This window comes from Cyprinodon variegatus, unplaced genomic scaffold (genome assembly GCF_000732505.1).
Source record: "Cyprinodon variegatus isolate N-32 unplaced genomic scaffold, C_variegatus-1.0 Scaffold1444, whole genome shotgun sequence".
Classification (NCBI taxonomy): domain Eukaryota; kingdom Metazoa; phylum Chordata; class Actinopteri; order Cyprinodontiformes; family Cyprinodontidae; genus Cyprinodon; species Cyprinodon variegatus.
The window spans coordinates 81,836-105,403 of record NW_015151897.1 but is presented as its reverse complement, the minus strand read 5'-3'; the positions used below and the strand labels follow the sequence as shown (position 1 = coordinate 105,403).

The 23,568-nt window shown below is 35.0% G+C and overlaps 1 protein-coding gene across 1 annotated transcript in view; it reads right to left on the bottom strand.

Moving 5' to 3' along the window:
- LOC107103429 (protein kinase C-binding protein NELL1-like) overlaps positions 1 to 23,568 on the bottom strand; it is a gene marked incomplete at its 5' end in the record, with an annotated part of 102,359 nt that overhangs the window by 25,811 nt on the left and 52,980 nt on the right. The window contains 5 exons of the mRNA XM_015403136.1: positions 2,769 to 2,842; positions 5,151 to 5,253; positions 7,452 to 7,586; positions 13,547 to 13,629; positions 14,136 to 14,208. Coding sequence (XP_015258622.1) covers positions 2,769 to 2,842; positions 5,151 to 5,253; positions 7,452 to 7,586; positions 13,547 to 13,629; positions 14,136 to 14,208 — 468 coding nt within the window. The remainder of the gene's footprint in view (positions 1 to 2,768; positions 2,843 to 5,150; positions 5,254 to 7,451; positions 7,587 to 13,546; positions 13,630 to 14,135; positions 14,209 to 23,568) is intronic.

The following is a 23,568-nucleotide window of genomic DNA, read 5'->3' as shown; positions in this document are numbered from 1 at the left end:
TACAGGTACAGTGCGTCAAATGTAGCTCTGTAAATGATACACAGCATGAATATGAATGATTAATAATTATTTTTATACTAATTATTTTACATGAACGTAATTACATGTTTCCTTAGTTTAAACTGAGCTGTAGTATAAATAAGGCCTCAGTTATCCCTCTTTTCTAGGGTCTCCATGGAATCTAATATCTCTGGTATTCTAAGAAAAAAAGTCCAGATATTAAACTGGACATAAATGTAAGATGGCTAAAGATTCTAAATTCTTTAACCTTGGAGACAGAGATTAACTTCTGACTAAAGCAAGGGAGTGAAGATGGAAACAAGTTGTTCATGTAGGGTTTTTAAACAATAACAGACAGCAGCCTTGATGTATAACAGCCTGCTGGTGGCCCTCAGAGGTTTCTCATAGCTCAGGCATCAAAATCAATATAAGGATTTTATCCTCTTTTTAATGCAGTTTTTTTTTTTTAAATATAACCCACTTCATTTGAAAACCAATTTACACACTGATTAGACTTATTTTCCGTGTATTAACTTATATGTTAAACCTGCAGGTACTTTCAAAAGTTACAGGATAATGGAAGCTGCAGATTTATTTTTCTTTACTGCCAGAGGCTCCAAGGATTGGTTTAATTTAATTTGCAGAGCTTCCTGTGTTAAATCTTGTTAACACAGTTAACAAGACACACTCTGATTAATGAAGTTTAAATAGTAGCATAATTATTTTTATTTAAAAAAAGAGAAGCACAAAACTGCAGACATTTTTGTTCCATAAGCTATGTAAAAACATTAAATGCTTTGTTTTGTTTTTTCTGTAATGCCTTTGTAAGGCTTATTACAATGGAATGTCAGGGCAATTTTAGATAAAGGAAAACAATCATATGACCACAGAGGATTATTAATTAGAAATGTCTTTTTATTTTATATACTTTTTCTCTGGATATTCTCTGATGCTAGTGAGTCGCTACATATATATATATATATATATATATATATATATATATATATATATATATATATATATATATATATATATATATATATATATATATATATTTCCTTTGATATAGATATTATCTAAGAAGATATTTTAAAACAAAAAACAAAAGCTGAAAAAACAAAAGCTAAAAAAACTACCGGTAAATAAAAATAGAAGTCCCCTTATGTTAATGTTAAATATATGTATGTAACCTTATTTTGACCACATATAAGAGTGAATATAAGTATTTGAAAAGACATAAAGACTTAAATCTTTTAACATGATAATTTCTCTGCATTTTACCACTTTTTCACATTGAAGAATATTCTAGTTTTGTTTTGTAAAAATTATAATCAATTTCAGTATTTCCTCAATTTTTTTAATAAAATTTAAAAAATAAAAGTTTTTAGGTGTAACACAGTCTTTGTTTCTTCTTGTTCTATGACAAATTATAATCAAATAACGTTCAAATAAAAAATTGTCTAATTTAGAGAAGAGGTTCCTCTCATGCTGTGTTTATTTTTAAGCTTTATCTTTATTTATCAATTGGAAGCTGTGAATTTTGAAAGCAAAGCAGATTCAGTTTCAACCATACACCTGCCAAATTTCTTTCTCATTTTTCTTCCCTTATCCTGTACGTCGGAGGTCTTCAACAGGGGGTCCGCGACCCCTAGGGGGTCCACAGAGGTACTGCATGGGGGTCGCGAAAGTTTTGGTTAATAAGACTTTTTTTATATTCCTCCCTGCAAATTTTTCCACTAATTGAAATGTCTTTAAATAAACATTAACATGAATTCAACACACTGTAGTAAACAGATAAATGGAGGCAGAAGATGTCTTTCAGTCATCAATGCACACATTCAGTGACACATAGGAGCTCTTTCAAGCTGAGCACCGTTTCATTCACAACACCTGTCCCATCAACCAGGAATCAGAATCCCAGGGTGAAATTACTTTTGTTACTTTAATCCATGTGTAATAGAGTGACTATAGGACCAGTTTGACATAACATTTTTTTATAGAATATATATAATTAGGGGGTCCCCGCTCCATCTCGCCATCAGTTTGGGGTCCTTGGCCTGGAAAACATTGAATACCCCTGCTGTACACCAAACGATAACTTCATTGCTGCTTTTTATGACTTCACACCTATCTATTGTCAGAGAATCAGAGGCGAGCACTAAATGCATTTTGAAATGTGCAATTTCCCTTCTGTCAGAGATTTCCATGCAACATTTTTTTAAAGAAAAAAAGCTTTTTAAAATAAAGCAATATAAATTTGCCAAATATGGTGACTAATTCAAATAAAGTTTAATAGCATACTGAGCTGTCCAGTGACTAATGAAGAGTCCAACAAGTCCCCAAGTGCCTGCTTGTAAGCAGTTACATTTGTAAAATGTTAATTTCCTACTTAGTATGCTATCTTTAAAGATAAAGACATTCTCACAAAGGAGAAATCACATTTCTGCTCTGCTAATCTGGAATAATGACTGCCATTATAAAGCTTGCAATGATAGAGTTTTCAATTCAGCCAAAGCTTTTGTAAAGATGGCCACATAAATTATTCTAATTACCTGGCTATCTCAACATTAGAGTAAAAATAGGCAGATTGAACAGATTGCAGGGAAGGAAAACTAATATGGCCTGCTGGCTTATTGAATTACACACCAAGAGGTCCACCACATGCAATTATTGCACATATTCCCTCTAAAAATGTGCCTGATTATATTACTGAAGAACAGATGATAAATGATAGAGAAAGACTTGCAAAATTCAAAAAGAAACGATACCTTGCATTCCTTGCATGTCCTTGATAGAAAGCGCTGACCCTCAGCAAACGTCAGTCCCATGTAGGTACATTTTGCTGCAGGGTAGAGAGAATAAATATAATATTAAAGTGATGCACTGTGTTCTTGAATGAAAACACAGTAGCTGCATGAAATAAAACCTTATTGGCTGACCAAAGAAGAGTTAATAAGAATGAGTTTGGTTTGGGGGTTTTGTGGTTCAGATGTAAAGTAATGCATTTTAAATCTGGTTAAATTATTATTTTACTGTTAATATGCATTAATGCAGAACTGTAAAATCACATTAAGAACAAAATAGAGCAAGGCCTAGTAGCATATCTCTCTGGTGATAAATCAGAAATAAGTGAGCCACATGATACAAAGTCCTGCTTTCCTCCTCTCCAGAGTGTTGGACCACAGTATGCTCTGTCACAGCTCAGGAGCGCAGCTTCCTCTTTCCTCTGTGCCAGAGCTCTGATGTTTAGTTGAACAAGAGGAGGAAGGAGGAATGAGCAGAGGGACAGAGGGAGGCAATGGAGGGCTAAAATTATTCAGGCGCTATATACTTTGGGGATTTCTTTCTTTTGATGCAGTATATTAAGAAAGGCACAGCTGTCTGTGTCTCAAAAAAGATACAAGATCTCTGTGTGCTTAAAGCTTTAAAACCTTTCCGATATTTTAAACAGCTTGTGATCTTTGCTCTTGCAAAAGTTGAATCTGCCTTCAGTCTGCTAGCAGACCAATGTCAGTTGAGCTTGTCGTCAATCTACTGAAACTGCAAATCGCTGTGTAGAAGTGTTTCATGCATTAGGCTAATAAATCTCTAACACAATGACCAGTTGCCTTGTTATGTGTTGGTTCACATAGAGGCATGGGTGTTTAGAGATCACTGAGGGGTGATGTGCTATTTGGCACCATGAAGATAGCAGCTGATCCTTTAAGTACAAAGTTGTGATGTGGCGTCTTCATGGATCACACCTGTTTGTACAATACATCCTGCAGATGCTCAATTGGACTGAGATCTGGTAAGATTTGGAGCTCAAGTCAAAACCTCTATATCGTCATGCTTCTCAAGCCATTCAAGACCTATGTTTGCTTTGTAGGTGGGTGACTCATCCTGATGAAAGAAATCATGGGTACTCCGAATGTTCTGGTTCCATGCGGCCTCATCCGAAACACATTCCTGACAAACAAGCAATGATAACTACAGCAACTGTATCTACAGTTGCCTTTCTGTCAAATCAGACTATAGAAGGAGCTACATTTATGAATAAACATGTTTTTACTACCCATTACTGCTTTACTATTATTCTGTCTTTGGCCAACTTTGATAGATGTTGGCCATTATACTGCAGGCTGGGAAAGCCGGATAACACCTGAGCTGACCAAGTTTTTAAGCCATTAAAATTTGTTACTAGACAAGCTTAAATTCATACACTTGTCTATTTGTCCTGCTTTTAACAAATCAATGTACCATGATAAATATTTAATAAATGTTATGACATCACCTGCCTTTAATAATAAGGCTATGCATCATCACGGTAAACCAAAAAGGAAAAGTTCAAAACACTGTTTCTGTTGTTTGGTTAAACAAATCTCCTTTTACATCATATTATAGAAAAATAACTCTAAAGAAAGCAATTTAACATCCTAAGCTAAAAAATAACCCTCAATGTTTAGTGGGAGAAGAAGTGGATATTTACACTCAAATGAACACAAGTTAACCATTGTTGGAAGTTGTAAACAAGTAAACAGTGAGGGTTTTTCAAACGCAGATGTTTAGATTGTTTGCTTTTTGTTATGCTTTCACATGATGCAAATGAAGCAATGAACAATAAGAAACAGAACAATGATTCAGCATGTTCACAAATCTGATATCCTAAATGTAAAATTCCCCCATTTAATTCAGTTGCAGCAAGTTTGATCTCAAGCTGAAATGTTAAAAGTCAACACCAAAAACACTGAAAAAGAAGTATATGGAATCTTCTGGGAAAAACTGAGTCATACTGATAAAACATAAAATGCTTATTTTCGTTATAGATATATGTACTACAATTTTTTACTTAGAGAAGAAAACATTTTAAACACAAAAAATACAATTGGTATTACAACATGTGTTTTTTTTTTTATCAGATCTACTTAACAAAGTAATGAGGTGCTGCAATCTGATGCTCTGCTAAAGTACCTAATAATTATTGTTAATTTATTCAAGTAAACAAATTATGGTGCTTATAATTATTTTGGTGGTACCAGTCAGTACTTATTCAAATTTTAAAAGCTGGTTATTGTTGACCGGAGGCTATCTTTAAACTGTGAACCATAATTGTACTTTAAAAAGTAACTACAGAGATCTTTGAAGCAAGCTGCATATGTGGTGATACTTACGTCGGCATGTTTTACAGCAGGTCCCATTAACGTGTACAGGCAGCGTGTCATCTGTGCAATTTGCTGGGGGACAGAAGATCCTGCGACACTCCACCACACCATTCTTTTGGATCATTAAGGAAGAAAAAAATATTACAGTTTCACAGTTTTCAGATAACTTAAAACTCATCCACTTTATCTATGTACATACGAAAACTAGGAATATCCTGACCGAGTCTCAAGCTAAACAAATGCACTTTCAAACACCGAAACTCAATGGATAATTTCTTTGAGTTCATGTTAGCATAATCCAGAGCAAGCCTGGCTTTTGGATATTTACTCAGATAATGATACATGTTAAGCCTATTTCTTAAAAGTAGCTTAAGATCAGAGAGAAATTCAAACAGTGAATGAGTTAAAATACCTGTGTGTCATTCTGCCTAGTTGTACCTAAATGCATGATTTTGCCTCGGTTTTCATACTGTATCACCATTTGGAGCTAAGCAGCTCAATCTGTATTAAAAACTATGGTATAACTGTACAGCACAGTAGTAAAATATAGAAAAAATACGGCTTTTTATGTTTTGAATATTTCAAAAGTTTTTTCTTTTTTTTTTATATTACTTACTTTTATATTACTTTTTAAATGTATCAACGGCCTTGTACAATAATTAGTGAGTAGAATGATTCCCAAAGTCACCAGCACAGGAGCTGGAACTAGAGCTGCTGTTAATGGAAACTGTAAACCTCAAAAATATAAAACAGCGTTTGGGCAAGGTTACTTCTCTAGAGAGCTTCATATCTGAAGAAGTTTACCATATGCTTTTACTGAATTCTAAAAACAAAAACTACCAGATTATTTTTTTGCTTAGTGGAGGGATAATACAGGGAAACAATATGGTCAAAGCTTTGTTTAAAATTGACACAGTCTTTTATTTCCACACACCAGATTAAAAAATGAGTTCATGCAAATAGACTATCACTAAGACCAGTTAATAAAGCACAGAAAATGAATAGCTATTGTAAATTATAAAACTCTTTTGTGTGTCCTATAGTTCTTGCCAAGCATGAATTATCTTTCAACATTATATAACGCAACCCAAAACTTGTATCAAATAAAAAAAAACCGTTACATTTCAGAATAAAATGTACTGCATTAATTACTGAGGCAGCACTGTTCTTGAGTAGCCTGTTGATATGAGATACCTGTAGTCAAAGCCTTAAGGACTACATTAATTTCTGAGTGATATCTCACTCTGCAAGCCCCTCTTCATTTCATGAGTCATCGAAAAGAATTCCCCTTAGACGATGTGGTTATCAGTTAATGGCATGCGAGGAAACCAGCCTGCCCAAACTGTGCTGTGCTTGATGCAGAAAGTGTAAATCCTCAGAATCTAGAAAGGTCTGATTCTAACTGCTATGTTTGAATGCAGACAGCCAAGTTAGGAAGCTTATTAGAGGATGCTTGCCGTTTAAGATTGCAAGCTGGGAAGAAATAAAAAAAGAAACAAAAAATATGACTTGGAATATATCCTTAGAGACGGACACAAGATTATCTGCCATAAATGTGTGATATGGTGTACTGAAACTGCTTTAGAGAGCATTTTTCACATGCAATTTCTATTTCTTTTTTTGAGAATTCTAATACTGACAGTAACACTGATTACTTTACTGAAATCATGTCAAGAGCTTTATAGAAACTTTGTAATGGAAAGATAAGAAAATGAAAATTTTGGATTAAGTTCAACAACATTGCCAGAGACAATCTTTACTGAAAAAAAACAGGGTTTTTACTAGAGATGTACTGAACATGCTTCTCCAAGTCAATAATTATTATTTGTTTTCTTTAAGATTGAGCTGTAAATTCTGGTATTGATCAATATATTGTTTCCCTAACATGGATGCCATTTTAATGTAACTTTAAGAGAGAGCTAAAAAGTATGCACTGTTGGTTGATGTTAGAACAGGGATACTCAAGTAGAACTCAGTCCACAAAGATTTGCGTCAAAAGTCTCTTTGTTAGCCCTCAACCTATATAGTCCATCTGTTTACATGTATTCCCTAAAGCATTCGGCTTTATGACTGTGTATATTTATTTAACACTATTATAACTTTTTATCCTGATAAAGCTAATTTGTTAATGATTAATACACAAGCAAACTGCACACATTTTCTTAACAAGGCAATTTTTTCAAGTTTGAAAACTGCACTTTGAAGCTTGAATAAGGGTTTGGAGCATATTGAATTTTTCACTGCATGTTGAATTATAGTCTGACCTGAAATGGCAAAGGCTATGTTAAATTAAATGAGGGTAATGCTTACCTTACATGCACAATTCCTACAATTTTCAGGTTCCACCCAAAGCTCTTTGTCCCGGTACACCTGGCCATTGGCGCTGCAGGTCCTTTCACAGTGACATCCCTCTAGTTGGGTCAGTCTAGATTCTGCATAATTCAGCTGCAGACAAGTGATTCCAAGGTCTGAGAATATGCCACATAGCCTATTGCCCAGTAATTATTATCCCCAGGTGTATCCTGCTCAATTCTTATAGAAAACCTCCACAAAGAACTATATTTAATATAAGGGTAAATAGAATAATTAAAATTCATTTAATTCAGGGTCCACATCTAAAGCTGTGATCTACAGAGATATTACATATTTAGAAATTACAGCTTCTCCTCTGCATGTCTTCTCTTTCTAATTGTGCAATGTCACCAGTTCCTTTCTTGTATTATGAGGTGCTCATCTCCAAGCATGCCTACCATAGACATTTTGCAAGTAGTTTCACCTGAAAGGGGGCAGCAGGTGAGCTGCAACAAAAAAGGGATTTTAAAGCAGTACCTCACTGATTATTAAGAAATATTTTGTACTGTAAAAATATAAATAATGAGCTAAATTTAACCAAAAATGCTTTCTCCTGATGATGAGAAAAGTGTCATTGAATTATTTTGGTTATTCGAGTGGTGCTCCTGTCATACTGCCAGGCACAGCTGTCATTTAGCAAAATGCACTCAAGCTGTGCCAAATGTAATTTTCACCTCATAAAAGGGAATCTGGTCAGATAAAAGTGTCCAGATCTATTGTGGGACTTCTTCTGCATATGATGGAGCTTGTGGTCATGACTTTACCCTGTTACCAACTGTGTCTGGAGCGGTTCATAACCTCTGTTACACATGAGGGCTGGGCAAGAACATGTCAGTGACTTGAAGCCATTATTCTGATAGACCTCTGCCCCTGATCTTTTTTTTTTTCTAGGGCACAGCCGTGCTTCTATGATAGTCTTATGAAACACTGACTATTTCACGCATGTCAGAGCTCTTCTGTTCTGAATAAAAATAGGACAAGTAAATGCCCAGTTAGATTTTTTGTCAATATATACTGTAGGGGTTACTTTTTCTTTTTTTCTTTAATCCAATTAAGGAATTGTATGCATGTTACTGGTAATGATTCAGGAGTTTATTTGTAACGGGAATATTTTATTTATTATTATTGCCAAAATATGCCACATTCTACATGAGTATTGATAATGATCATGCATTCAACTTATGAGCAGTGTACCCATCTTCTGAGCATCAGCATAGGTAGATGGCTACATACTGCAGGATAATGCACCATCCCACAAGGCTCAAATGATCTCACTTTTGTTTCTTTAACATGAATTAAATGAGTTCACTGTACTCCAATTGCTTCCACAGTCAATAGATCTCAATTCAACAGAGCACCTTGGGGATGTGGGCAAATGGGTAATTTGCATTATGGATGTGCAATTGAGAAATCTTCAGCAACCAAAATCTCAGAACAGTTTATGGGGGATGTTTTTCTGTTTTGTTTTTGATAAGTTAACAAATAAGCTGGTACATCTCCCATAGTATCAGATGTATAGAAATATAATAATGGAGTATTGTTAAATTAAAGTTGGTTGGTTATCTTTCTATTCCATTAAAACAAAAGACAACTTTGCAGTAGTTTGTTATTGCGAGTACAAGATGTAAAAAAAGAATAATGGTTAAAATATTTGAATTTTTATTAATCTGAAATGAGCTTTTAATGCCTTGAACATTTTTCTGTAAAGTGGAATGTTGAAACTTATTTCACCTTTCATAGAACTCAGGCTTTTTGATTTTGTTTAGGTCACATCTAACTAGAAGTAAGTAGTGAAAGGCTTTGAAATAAAAGTGGCATATAAAAATGAACTTTTTATGTAAAATGAAAGGCATCTTTAAGGGAGCATTGATATAACCATCCAGGTCAAATTCAGATATCATGACTTCCCTCATGATTGTAAAATCTGGTGGCACCCCTACCACCTCTCCTCAGTGACTCATCCAAGCCTTGTTCTCAGAAACAAAGACGATTGAGAAGCGATTGAGGCTTCCTAGGATAAATGAAAAACACTAGATGTCACTGAGGTATTTTACTTTGTTTAAAGAGGTCCCTGTTGAAAAGCTATGAGAGTTATGAATGGTGGAAACATGTCTTGGCAGACCCCTAAACAAAATGTTTGAAATGTAGTTTCAAAGGCTTGGAATCTGCCTGGAGGCACCACAGAGGAATACCTTTCCTGTACAACCCAAGCATCAAATGGCACCATAATGCAGCACAGAAGACATATCTAATCAAAGCTAGGCAACTAAAAAAAAAGGCTTGTGCAGATATATTTATCAGATTACATCTTTTCTCTTTGTTATTTTGGAATGCATGTGTAAGGTACGTGGTAAACAGTTTTGTAACAAAGTCGTGGGAGCCAGAGATACTGTATCTGCAGCATTTAGTTACACTGAAGCCACGATAAATCACAAATACTAAAAATAGATAGCGAAAGGCTATTGCTTTTAAAAATGATATACAACTGTTGTCCAGGCTGCCACATATCAGACCAAGGTCTAATTAGTAATCCATTATTTGGAGTTTGTGATTTCCATTAGTCTATTTTAATACAAAATTTCTTTCTGTAACGTGCGATAAAGTTACAGATGGGGTGTTGGTTTATATTTTTTAAGTCTGATATTCCCAATTATTTCCCTTTTGGCTGTGACACAATCTGTTTTGGCTGCAATCAACGCCTTTGTTTATAGATGTCCAAGCTCTGCCTGTTTTTCAGTGTAGTCCAGTTTCTCTGACTGTGACTAACTGTTTGTACTCTCTTTCATCCTCTAACATGGGAGCTGGCTCGGAGCTTGTCTGCCTGACTGTGTGTTTCCTGGACGGCTCCGCACCTGTAGGTGTTTGGCAGTTGCCTTTTGTATCTCTGCTCTCGGCATATGGACGCTCACAATGAACCTGGTTCTGCTGGAGGTTTCCTTCTGTTAAAAGGGAGTTTTTCCTGTCCACTGTCGCTACAAGAATGCTTAGTGTGTTGGATTGCCTTCGAGTCAATGAGTCAATGCAATCAACTGGTTTTCCTTAGATAGAAAACTTTGAATCAATTTGACTGCATGATCTGGTGAACTGTGAAGTGCCTTGAGATGACATGTGTTTTGAACTGGCGCAATATAAATAAACTGAACTGAATTTCCCTGGGTGGTCCAAACATTACGAGGTGTATTTCTTAACAGTTCCATTCAGTAGTAACGTGTAGTGTAGTTTTAGTCATATTTTATATCTTTGTTTCCTGATTTCTTTCTCTAATTTTGTCAAAACTGGCCTTTTCAGACTTTTTAAAGTTTCCCTAAAGGTTTAAGTGATAAATCAGTAAAGGTTTTAGGTACCATATTTTCCTGTCTGGAATAAGATAGGTTATGTTGACCTTTTAACAATGCAGAAATTTAACTTTTCCTACAAACATTTTTGACTTTGTCTATAATTGACCTGTGTAATGCTCAAACAGTTCAGTTTTGGCAACTGGACATGAAGGTTCCTAGAAGACCTGTGTAATCCACAAAAATCTATATCATGTATTAAAGAAAAGAGAGAGAGAGAGAGAGAGAGAGAGAGAGAGAGAGAGAGAGAGAGAGAGAGAGAGAGAAATGTATTCCAAACCAAATGGCATACATATTTTAAAACCCTGAAATACTGATAAATGTATAAAAAGCAACTCAATATTCAGAATTGTTTTCAATGAAAGTGGTTGCAAAGGGACTAATATGAAATATTTAACTGAAGAGCTTTTTTTGTGTGTTTCAATAATATGTAAAGCCAAATCTAACATGTAGGTCAAAAATATCCAACCAACTCATCTTTATGTCTTCAAAATACTTCTTTGCAGATCATCTCTGCTTAGCTGTTTAAAAGATCAGATAAGTTGAAAAAGCTAGCAATGCTCTTTCAATATTTAATTTAATGCTTTAGAACTTAGAGTTTCCTCTGATAACCTTTAACTTTTACAGATGTTCTAAGTTCCCTTTGGATTTTAAAGCTCCAGTGTGTAATAATTCAGGGATCTACAGATGGAAATGTAATAAAATATACAAATGTTATCTATTATCATCTACAAACTGAAAGTCTAATTCTTTATGTTTGCGTTGCCTTATAAATTACTTTTTATAAGTACATAGGAGAAAGTTGCAATTTATGGAGGCATTTATGGAGAAATTTATATTTCTGCACTACGGCAGTGCAATGCTGACAAACTACTGACTGTAGAGACTGCCATTGTATAGGCAAGTTAGGCCTATATAAAATCTATATCCTACACAGATCAATAAAATACTATTTATAAAATTATCTTTGTACTTGACAAGATTTGGACGTTGCAGAAGGTATTTTGTACTATGATGGCCTCCATATAGTTGGAGGGGGAGAAGCGGTTGGGGGAGCCGTTCATGTCACTGCAGTCTGACCTTTAGATGTCACCTAGAATAACACACAGCACCTTTAAAGTAAATGAAGCACCTTCTATGGCCTCTATACCTAAAGTCCCTGGAATTGTCAAACTGGTCAGTCTTGTAGATTTATTGGTACAACTGAAATATCAGCACTAATTCTGGAAAATAAAATAAAATTTTTGGCATTTAAGATGTTATGCAGTTATATTATAAAATTAGAAAAACTTGTTTAATGTTAGAACTAGAGTTGAAACAATTTTAAGGGTTAATCTGATGAAATTTAAATAATCAATTACTGAAATAATTATCTACTCATTTGCAACTGAATAGTCTTAAGCGGACTGCAAAGTCTTACAAATACCATTTGTTGAAATAACAACCCACTCAGTTGTAATTAGCCCAAAACTACACCATAATGTAAATAATCTGCATTTAAGATGACAAATTGCAGATTTCTCAAATAATTTGTAGTTTTAGTTTCTTAAACTGTGCAAATAAAGGGCAGCAAATGTTGCTCCTGGTCTAAAAGGTAAAAGGACAAAGAATGCATCCAGTTTGAACAAATAAAGCCTTTCCTCAAGCTGAAAACTGTTAAAGCTTCAACCAAATCAAATTGTTTTAAAAGCCTCTTTGCTAATCAAATTGTTGGGGGTTTACACAGGAAGACTTAATAGGAAGTACCCAGAGGAACTGTTTTCACAACTAGTAATGGCTCTGTGATCTTAACATACAATTTGATCCTTCCTATAAAGACAGAAGTTTAATACATGCAAATTCGGCCATGATTATCCTCACACAGAGGGGCTTAGTGCTATCTCACTTCACCTTGACACTCGACTTCACAAACTAGGGAGCAAGCAATTATTCACTGCATGCTCGATCCTTCAATTTTCCACTGCATAGGCAGCGAGCCATTTAGAGCAGGAGATGACTACATCCTCCCTGCTGTGACTTGTATGTGAAGTGAGGTCAGGTGGCAAAAGGTCGAGCTGTGCTGATGTGAAGGAGGAGGCACTCACACAGCAGTAGGGTAATGGTCGTCATCTCATCCTTATTTACAGCGAAAATGTTCTATAGCTCACTCGCCACCTGGGATGTCCTTGCCTCATCCACTTCTACCCTGTATCGCTCTCACAAGCACCTAAGTGCACACACGCAATTACACATATACCCAAAGACTATTACATACTGATGATGATGGTTAATGCAGACTTTGAAATGGATCACTTTTTCCCACATGGCTCTCCCTAACCGTTTTGTGTTACTCTCCTGTTGAGTTGACACAGTCTCCTTCCGGAAAACTCACTACAGATGCAGATCACAGCCATCTAAGCTTTGGTGTAGTGAGTTTGGCATGAAAATGCCTTATTAAAAAAAAAATTACAACACTTTTTTTATATCTTGCTGTCATTTATTTATTTATTGTCTGTGTTTTTTTGTCATTTTCTTCTTGCAATATTCCTCTAGAAAAGTAAATTGAAGACAGCAATGGTGGTCTAATAATTTTGCCGATTTAGTACCTTAACTTGCCTTGCCTCAGTCTTGGACTCTACAGAGGATATCTACACACTTAAAGGTCTTCGCTGCAAAAAAACTACACTGGGTATCTGTTAGATGGCTTTCAATTTATAGGAGGTTGTTCTAACTCATTACCTTCAGGGTCATCTTGGCGAGTAGCTCCTGAAGGTCCATGATGCCTTGCACTAGGCTTAGGAAATCGCTGCAGGTGGGACAGGCTCAATAGACAAACAGGACGTATAAAAAGAGATAATGGAAGAAAAGGAAGAGCAACAAAAAAAAAAAAAAAAACACTTTCAGACAGGTCTTTAACAACGTAAAAAATACATTATTGTTTGGCTGCTGGTACAGTTCACAGTAGTCACAGTAAAAAAGTAAAGCGTGAAATATTGGAGGTAACAATTTGTTTCATTCCTTAAGTTTGTTTTTTTTTTTATCAAGAGGAAAGAACCGGGGTCTGATTGCCTTATTGATCAAAGACATAAAGAGTAACAAAGGAGTGACCCTGGATCTTAATCTGTTTGACAGAAAACAAATCCAGAAAGGAGGAAAAAAAGAAACTAAGCTTCATTGTAAAACCAAATAAAGACCAGACTTTGCCAGAGAAGTAAAAACATATTCCTGTCTTTTGTATTGTCTATTACATGCCAGTCTAGCAGAGGCACAAACAAAGGATTGTTTTTCACTTGCTTTATGTTGTTGACAATGCTTTTAAGATACTTACTGCGATTAAGATTAGGACACTGTGTGATGTAGCCATTTGGTGCAAAGATCAGTTTCACATCCTGGATAATGCCCTGAAAATAGACAAAGATAAAGATAGATTATAAATTCTGTCAGTCTTTCCTTGAGTTCTACAGCGCACTAACTTATTTAAGATAAGGAATAAACAGCAATGAAAGGTTATAAAATGTATGTTTTTCTTAAAAAATATGACTAAACTATGCATTCAGAAATGCTTGCAAAGACAAAAAAAAAACAATTATTTTAAGGAGTCAGTCAAATTCATTGAGTCTCTCTAACTAAACTGCAATTGAAATGGTTTTTAATCGTTTTAATCACATCCAACTTTGCCATAAAGAGAATAAAATACTACATTGTCCTGTTATCTAACCATTATTGGCCATATTCTGTTTTGTTTTCTCAAAAATGTTTATAAAATACTGTCATAGTAGAGGGGCGGTAATACCTGTCAATTTTGGTCTTAACTAGGTTGTATCTTTATTCAACTCAGCCATAAATGGGAACAGATGTGGAGTTATTTTTGTGCTTTATTTTTCATTCAAGAAAAACAGCGATCTGAAATGGGAAAATAATTTTTAAAGTACAATAAATATATTGGAGAGAACACATTTTTACACTGAGAGCAAAAACTGTTATTATGTTATTTAAGACTGGAGAAAAAGTTTTGAGAGAAAATATTTCTTAATAAAATAAATAACACAAACACGATGCCAGCCTTCTCGTCATCACTCAGCTGTCAATTCTGCTGAGACTGGCCAATAGGAACACAGGCCCGCCCATGAGACCATTTTCACAGAGAAAAATCCTCAGTCAAGAGCAAAACACTTTTGAGAGAGAGAAGAAAAAAGTTTTGAGGTAGAAACTATAATTATGATTGCAAAAATGAACAATATATTGGAATATAAGGGTGTGCAAAGTAATCGTCATGCCGATGCATCGCGATTCTAATTTTTGTGATCTACTGCATTGATTCTTGAAGGCAAGAATCGATTATTAAAAAGAAAAATATGAACAAATAAAATACATTAATGGTTGGCGCACATCAGCCAAACCAAGTGGAATACAACTTCCAGTCCAGCAGATGTCACTGCGGATATGTTGACGCCCGCTGCCTTGTGTCACAAGCATTTCCGGCCGTGGGATACTGCGACGAGTCGTATAAAATAAAACATGGAGGAGACTATGAAAATTCGCCCCGCGGCTCCATCACATTTCAAGTCAGATGCTTTGATGCATTTTGGCTTTAAAAACAAAGAAGGTAAAAACGAAATTGATATGATGCACGTCATTTGCAAAAGGGGAAATGTTACACATTTGAATGTTTTCATTTCATTGGTTTAAAGGACCACTGAGACCATGTAAACGGCACTGATTATCCTTATTTTGTTATTTTAAGTTTGATGAATCCTAAGATCTTTTTGTAAGTGTGTCCGCGCCAGTAATAGTAATATTTCTGTCCAGTATTTGTTTTCATGGCAACAATTCCAAAAGTCGTTTCAATAAATACAGCTATGTATGAATTCAGTTGCTTTCAGTTATGTATCAATTGAAGACACTATCCAGATCATACCCAGTAAGTCAGCCACTGGTAATGGCTGTATCTTTTTCTTACAGTGTTCAGTGAAAATATCGCAATGCATCACAATATTTCAAGTATTGTGATGCCTCGTGATAGAATCGCATCGTGGCATGTGAATCGTGATTCGAATCGAATCGTGACTTCTTTGCCAATACCCACCCCTATTGGAGTAAAAATACATTTTAGAGAGACCTAAATGAGATGAATGTCAATTTATCTTTTATTTATTTTATGACAAAATATTTTCTCTCAAAACATTTTTCTGACGTGTTCTCTCCGATACATTTATTTTACTTTCAAATTATTTCCCCCTTTCAGATCACTTGTTTTCTTGAATTTAATAAAAACTTAAAAAATGGCTATATCAGATGCATACCAAACAAAAAAAACATCACCACATCATTATTTGGAAAAGAATTAATGTGTTCTTTAAAGAAATGCAATACTTTTTACAAAAAACATTATATACTTTAGAATTCATTCCTATGTCTCACCACTACATTATAAAAATAAAGTGACTTTAACAATGTTTTCTGGCTTTATCAAGCCAGAAAACATTGTCTTATAAAATCTAAAATCCTTTTAAAGACTTCCAGTTATTCTAAGTTGTTTTATAAGTTGTTTTTCTGATGCACATGGGTAGTAAATGGAAGTTTCATGATAAGAGCTTCAGAAAACAGCACTTTATTTAGTGGTGAACAAAGGTAATGAAACACCAGGGTGCCCTCACACATAGGAATCCAATATCCTTTCCCTCCTCCAACAAAGTAGCTACTGATAACACACTGAAGGGTCATTAAAATTCAGCACCTAAAGCACTATCTGCATCATCAGGTCTGCTTTACACATGTGTGAAATCCTATTTGTGGTACAGTTTGCTGTCTTGGATGACTTTTTCACACGTTCACAGAAAAAGAGACAGCTTTAAGGTGGAACAGACATCCATCAAACACACCAATACTTTATCACATATGTAGGTAACCTGAGCAGCAAATGGTGAGGAAGTGATTATCAGTGTCGATCAGAATGGGAATGAAGCCATAGATCGAAAAAATCTGTTCCGCAAGTCTTTTAATGATCAGAAGGGTATCTAAACTGAATTTTATATATTCCCTCTCACTAATTCAGTATCTGTCCCAGAGATGTAATGTTATTCAGTGTCTGAAATCCAATGGCTTGTTTTTCAAATATGGATATCCCAACAAATTACAAAGCTTTTCATTATACAAAAAATTTATGATTTAGAGCTGAATCATGAAATTGCCTCTTGATCTAAAGACACTACCCAAAAGAGAAGATGGTGGAAATATTCAAGAGCTACTGACACAGAGCAAATAAAGTGTTCAAACAACCCACTCATACTGCACTTTATTTAACTAAACTTAACTGAAATGACTGCCATACAATTTAGAGTCCACATAAATTAACCACACTTATAAAGAAGTCTTCCATGTCATGTTTTGACTTGAAGTAGCTTAAGGTTAAGTTAACGAGATGAAGAATCTAAAAAGACTGTTTTTACTTATAATATAATGTCTAAAGTGTCACAGCTGCAAGTAAAATATGCAGTATGTTTCATGGACAAAAATCATCTGTAGAACAACTTAGTGTTACGATCAAGACCACACCAACCGAGACCAAGGAGTACCAAGACAAGGCCAAGACATTTAGTGGCCAAGACCAAGAACAAATTGGTGATACTGTGCACATAAGCTTTGGATTTTTTTAACCACTTTGCAAATACTTCTTGAGAGACCTGGAAGTGTGAACCTATTTAGAGTTGCAGGCTGTCCTAGGAGAATGTAACAGGAAAGGAAAAGCACGACATAAAAGCCACAACACCACCTGGTTACACCAACACCTGCGAACAGCTCTGGTAAAATAAAGGCCAGGTTATGCACCAGGCTAACTTGCATGCTAGCCAAGGCTATCCAATGATTTTGCTATCCACACTTGTGTGGAATCAATTTTCTTTAGGACATTGATGTCCATTTAGTAGTTAAAAGAATTGCATTGAGATGTTTTCATATTAAGGGGTTCCACTGAATTCAGGAAATGTAATTCATGTAGAATGTGAAGGTATAGTAGGGATAGATTAAGTTAAAGCTTTGCACCCCATCATGCACAGTTTGTCTGGGAAGCTTAACGCCTTAAAAGTTGAAAAAAAAAAAAAGGAGTTAATGTATTATCACATTCTGATCTAAAATCCAAGTGTTGAATTAAACAGTCAAAGCAATTTAAAGGTGTCAGTTTCTCCTTAACTGTATATAAAATGTTTTAAAAGCAGAACAAATACCTTTGAAAGCATTAAAACTAGTGTTGCGCCGATGCCATTTTTTGGCCCGATACCGATACCCGGCTGTGCAGTATCGGCCGATACCGATACCATAATAATGTAAAATAATTGCCATCACGGCTTTGTCAAGCTGCTGCCTACCTTTGTGAAGCAGGAAAAAATATAATACAAAGTGAATCCAGCAGAACTTTTTATTGCCTACCAGGAGTGGGTGACAATAGTTGAATAAACTTACGGCTCTCAAAATGGTATTGGTGCCCTATTTGTTGGTACTCGCCGATACCGATACCACCATTTTAGGGCAGTATCGGGGCCCCGTCCGATACTGGTATCGGTATCGGTGCAACACTAATTAAAACAGAATAGCTTAAATTAATGATTTCACACTCACTCTGATGGCAACTTTATGGTACCGATAATGTGAGCTCAATTTTTTTTGTTGCAATTTTCAGAAATATGAATACATTTTAAATATATTAATTAAACTATGTGAAATCATTTAACCTTTATTTTTTTTCAATGCAATGATTATTGCTTCTTTAAGAGGCTCTTAGGTATTGTCTTCTGTTGACTGAGTATGAGGAAGGCACAAAATCTCCAACATTTGTTTCTTGCTGATTACAAATCTTTGTAACTGCAGTCATGCAAGGAGAAGTATTTTTAATCCAACCTGTCAACATTTCTGTTGAAATCTACACAATTAGAAACCAAATCTTTTGGGACATGTATGGCAGCTAAAAGAAAACAATTACAGATGACGAGTGCTTTGAAAGAGTAAAATTTACATAAAGCACTAAAGATGTGGCTTTCTATTTTCTGTTAATTCCCTTCAACTCTAAAAGTATAGAGACAAGAATATAAAGCTGTAATTTGGCAAAGATGCAGGTGCCCCTTTCATCATTTGGGCAGGTTAAAGTTATGAACAGTAAAAGCTCTTGTTTGACAATCTAACCCTACAAACCAGTGTTTGTTTCATCCATAGCAGCTTTTAAGGAGATGCAGAGATAACTGCCATGCTCGTGGTAGTTATAGAAAAGGGGCAAGAGAGTCATTTTTGAAAAAAAGTAGTAGAGCCTCGTCTACATAGACATCGGTATTCAGAGTAAAGGATGGATCTGAATAAAAATTTGTCATGTAAGTGTTGAAGATAATTTTTTTCAATTTAATTTTCTGTTTTAAATAACTACTCATTCTATATGTCTGTTCCCTTTCTGTGTAAGTCAGCTAGAATGCCATCCCAATGCTGAAGGCTAAGGTGACCAGAGAGGGTCTAGAATCACCTGATATGGTAATACTGCGGTCAGAGTGAGAAAGGCAGGATACTGAAGCTTGAGACTTTAGAGAAGGAACCTACTGGCTGGGTGTGGTATTTTTAGATAAATTGGAAAACTTTTTGTAGTTGTGGGTCATTTTTGCTGGTTCCACAGCTATGGTTGACAGGGAACAGGCCTAAGAAAGAAGGTAAAAGACTTCCTCTGCAATTTGTGCTTGTATGAATTATATTGCTAAACATGACTGGGATGATTTATGTTAATGCATAAAGATGTTTCCTTCTTTGTCTACACTAAGAATCAACCTTCCTCGGATTCAGACCTTGTAATTAAAACGATGATGTAAGAATGCCAATCAGAATAGAAAAATTTTGAATAAGAGAGAAACTTTAAGATGATTAATATTCTTCAATAGCACCCTTTGGTTATTATTATCAGAGGTGTCAAAAGTATTAATGTCTATTACTCAAGGATAAATCCTACTGTTTAAAAACACTTTTGTAGAAGTTAGAGTATCAACCTAAGTTTTTCATTCAAGTAAAAGTGTGAAAGTACCATTTTTAAAACTGCTTAAAGTATAAAACTGAAAGTAATGTAGAAAACTTAAAGGATAGATTTCTTTACTGCACCACCAAATTGAATGAAAATTTTACTACAATGCTAAATTCTTTATAACTAATGGTAACAGTGTCAAATTTAACTTTGCATCATCCTGAAAAACTATTTATTTTGGTACCGAGTTACCAAGTTTCTTGCTTCATTCAACACATCTTCTGTAGTTGTTTTAGAAAATATGACAACCATGGGAATATCAGAGCGCTTCATTCTAATCAAGAAATTTTGAGCATGTAAACAAGGCTACTGGACAGCAGAAAACTAATTAATCATATCATGTAAAACACAGTCCTGACAATCATTTAAACCGGTGGCAGCATTCTACTTTTGCTTTTTTATTTGGCAGAGACAGATAAGGTGGTCAGAGTTAATAGGAAGGTAGACAGAGCTAATTGCATGGCAACCTGTTAGAGGATGCAAAAAACATGAGACTGAAGAAGAGGTTAAATGCCCTGCAGGAAAACTTCTAAATGATGCAGCCAGAGTAAGAATAAAGAAAAAAAAAAAACCTTATAAGTCTTAAATCCCATTCTAAATCTAGGGTAATACATGAAGTTTAAAGGTGCTCATTTCCATTAACCATCCATTTGTTTGAGCTACTTTCCAAATAAAATTGGGCAAAAACATTAGTATCTCTATGTGAAATCTGACTAAAACATATAGACATGAAACATACTAAAAAGCATTAATAAAGTAAAGCTTAACATAAATACATTCCACTGTTTCCAGGTTTGTATTTCTAAATCTTTTAAAACCATATCATTTTTGTCTTCTGCAATTCTTTCCATATTTAGTGTTGTATTAACACTTCCTGGTTTAGCTTACAGAATATGCCAGAGAAGGTATAATGTCAATGCTGAAAATATGAAATGAAACTAATCTAAGCAATGAACGAAGCACAAACAAATCGAGGTGATCTGTCTATGAGTGTCCAAGTAAGAATAATCATGATTCAGTGGTGCATTAAACAAAGCATTTCAAAGTGCTGGCTCTAAAAAAGCTTGCTGTGTCCCTGAGGAGCAGTATGCTTGGCACAATGGATTTTAGATAAAGATAATTTATTACAGTTGCTCCCTCAAATGGAGAGACTCCCAGGAGAAGTGAGAAAAAAAGGAACCACTTCAGGCATTGTGCAGACCTCGTATGTTTTATTTAAAGACCTAGTTAGCTCATCTTATCATTATCCCACTCAAGTCCTGAATAGAATGGACTACACCTGCTGCTTTATTTCAAATCCTATCAACGTTGTTATATTCAGAGCTCTTGGCTATTTTTCTCTTCCCTTCACCTCTTGTTTCTTTGCAGTCTCTAAGCTTAACACATAAGGAGCCATAAGTAGACTATGAATACCTCCTCATCTTGAACAAGTTAAACTAAGGTGTATTTTTACAAAACGTGGGGAGAATAGCAGAATGATAAGAAACCTGTTCATAGCTGTTAACTTTGTAAGCAGTCAAAAAACAGATGTTTGTGGCCTCCTTAGAAAGCCTGTTATTGTCTAATTCTATGTCATAACCTTTGGATTTATGTATGACATTTGATATGAGGGAGCACAAAAAACAACATGAGAGATTAAAACAGAAAGCTTGAGGCCATTCCCCTGTGATCACTTGGCTAGAAGAGAACGGTATTATTGCCGCTATAATATGCAGTACGAACAACAGTTGGCACAGATAAAATGAAATTAAACAAACTCATGGTACGGTTAAAGGGCTAATGTACAATAAAGTGTGGTACCTTGCTGTCACCAAGTCCACAGAATAGTCACGGAACGCCATCAGTCTGTAAATTTCTTATTTGACAGTGCAGGAAAGTTTTCCTCCAACCAATCAAACTAAGCACGTTAAGAATGGTCAACTTATCCATGACTTTGTATACATTATGCTTTGGTCAAAAAGAGAAAGACTGCATTATCCCACAACAAACAATCCAGGCGTTGTATATACGTGCTGCACTGTATCATTTAGAAATTCCCCAGGACATTTTTTTAAGTATGCAAATTAGGACATGTATGGGAAAAAGACAATGTCTGGTCACCCTTACATATTAACAATTTGATGTTTCAGTGAGTGCTTGTTGCTATGATGCGTCTTTGCTCAGCAGCTTTGTTTGTTTTAAACCAACCAATCAGCGCATAGATCATCTAAACGCATTAATGCATTCTCACTATTTTAAACAAAGTCCCAAACTGACAGGATACTATGCACCCTATTGGTGAGAAAATAAGGAGGAAAGACAACTATAAAGAAATAAGAGACAAATCTAAATGCAAGAAAAATAACAACCTAAACAGGTCTAACCAACATTATATAAAATGCAGATTTGATCCCTCTAGAGAGTACATGCAAAACGGTCAAATAACTTTCTTTACTTGGCTGCATATGGTTAAGAAGATGACTAAATGCTTTCCCACTGGCAAAAAATTACATTTGTTTGACAGTAGTATTATTATACATGAACTTGACTATTGTTTATTTAAAGAAAAAAAATCCTTGTTTTTTAAATATTAGAATTTTCTTAAAATGTCTTAAGATTATACTGCTCAAATAAAATATGAATATGTTTATTCTTTTGAAGATAAATGTAATTAATAGAAGACTGCTCATAAAGAAAACGTACAGTATGACAGGACCAACAAATAGCATGAAAACATTATTGGCAAACAATATCTTCAGTAAAAGGCTTTTGTTCATCAAAACACGTTTTTTTTTTTTAAGTAAAACTGAAACATCTCTAATCAAGGATTATCAGGAAAACAATATTTATCAACAATTCTCAAAGGAAAGCTATGATTTGAAAAATACAATGTAAATCTAACCATTGCAATTAAATGTGTTTTTAAGAAATGTGCAATTTCACTACCATTTTTAATGAAACTTCATACAAAATTGCTATATGGATAAAAAAAAAAAAAAATTTTACTTCTAAATGTATCTGGATGGCTATAAAGTAACAGAGGCTTACAAATTAGTATTAGGTGAAGAAATTAAACTTTCGGTTATTTTTTTAGATAGAATATTCTATTCTAGAAATAGCAAAAAAAAAACACCGACAAAATAAGAACAGATTAATGAAATTCTCCAAAACATTCACCTTTCTCGTCAGGCATAATGAGGTATGACCTGAATGAGATGTATATCAGAAGACATAACACATGGTATGCAACACATAACAACAGCACCTTGATTCAGTGCGTTACATGGGGCATCTGTCAGCTGAGATGCTGTGATTCTAGAATGAACCTGAGGGGATAATTTCCTCATTCCCTGGCATTTCACAACCAGCTCTGCTCTTCCACACCATCTGTCAATGCCACTGACATGCACATTTAACTGTTCCATGCAGATGTAGGCCAGGTCATACTGGTGATGACTGAAATCAAGGATCTGGGTGATTGAAACATGATGCCATGCTAGGTTTTTTTTTTTTTTTATATAGTAATGCTGATACAGTGAACAAAATCAAAGCAGAAAGCCAAAAAAGGACAGTACTCCAGTACAGGAACAATAGTTTTAAAGCATGGGGAGGAGAAATAATTTTCACCACAGTGGGGCTTTGCAGCTAATCAATATGTTACAAAAGAAAAATAGAAAGCCCACTGATTGCATGGCAGGTGGGAAAGAGAGCTATGAATATCAAAACTGTGTGCATG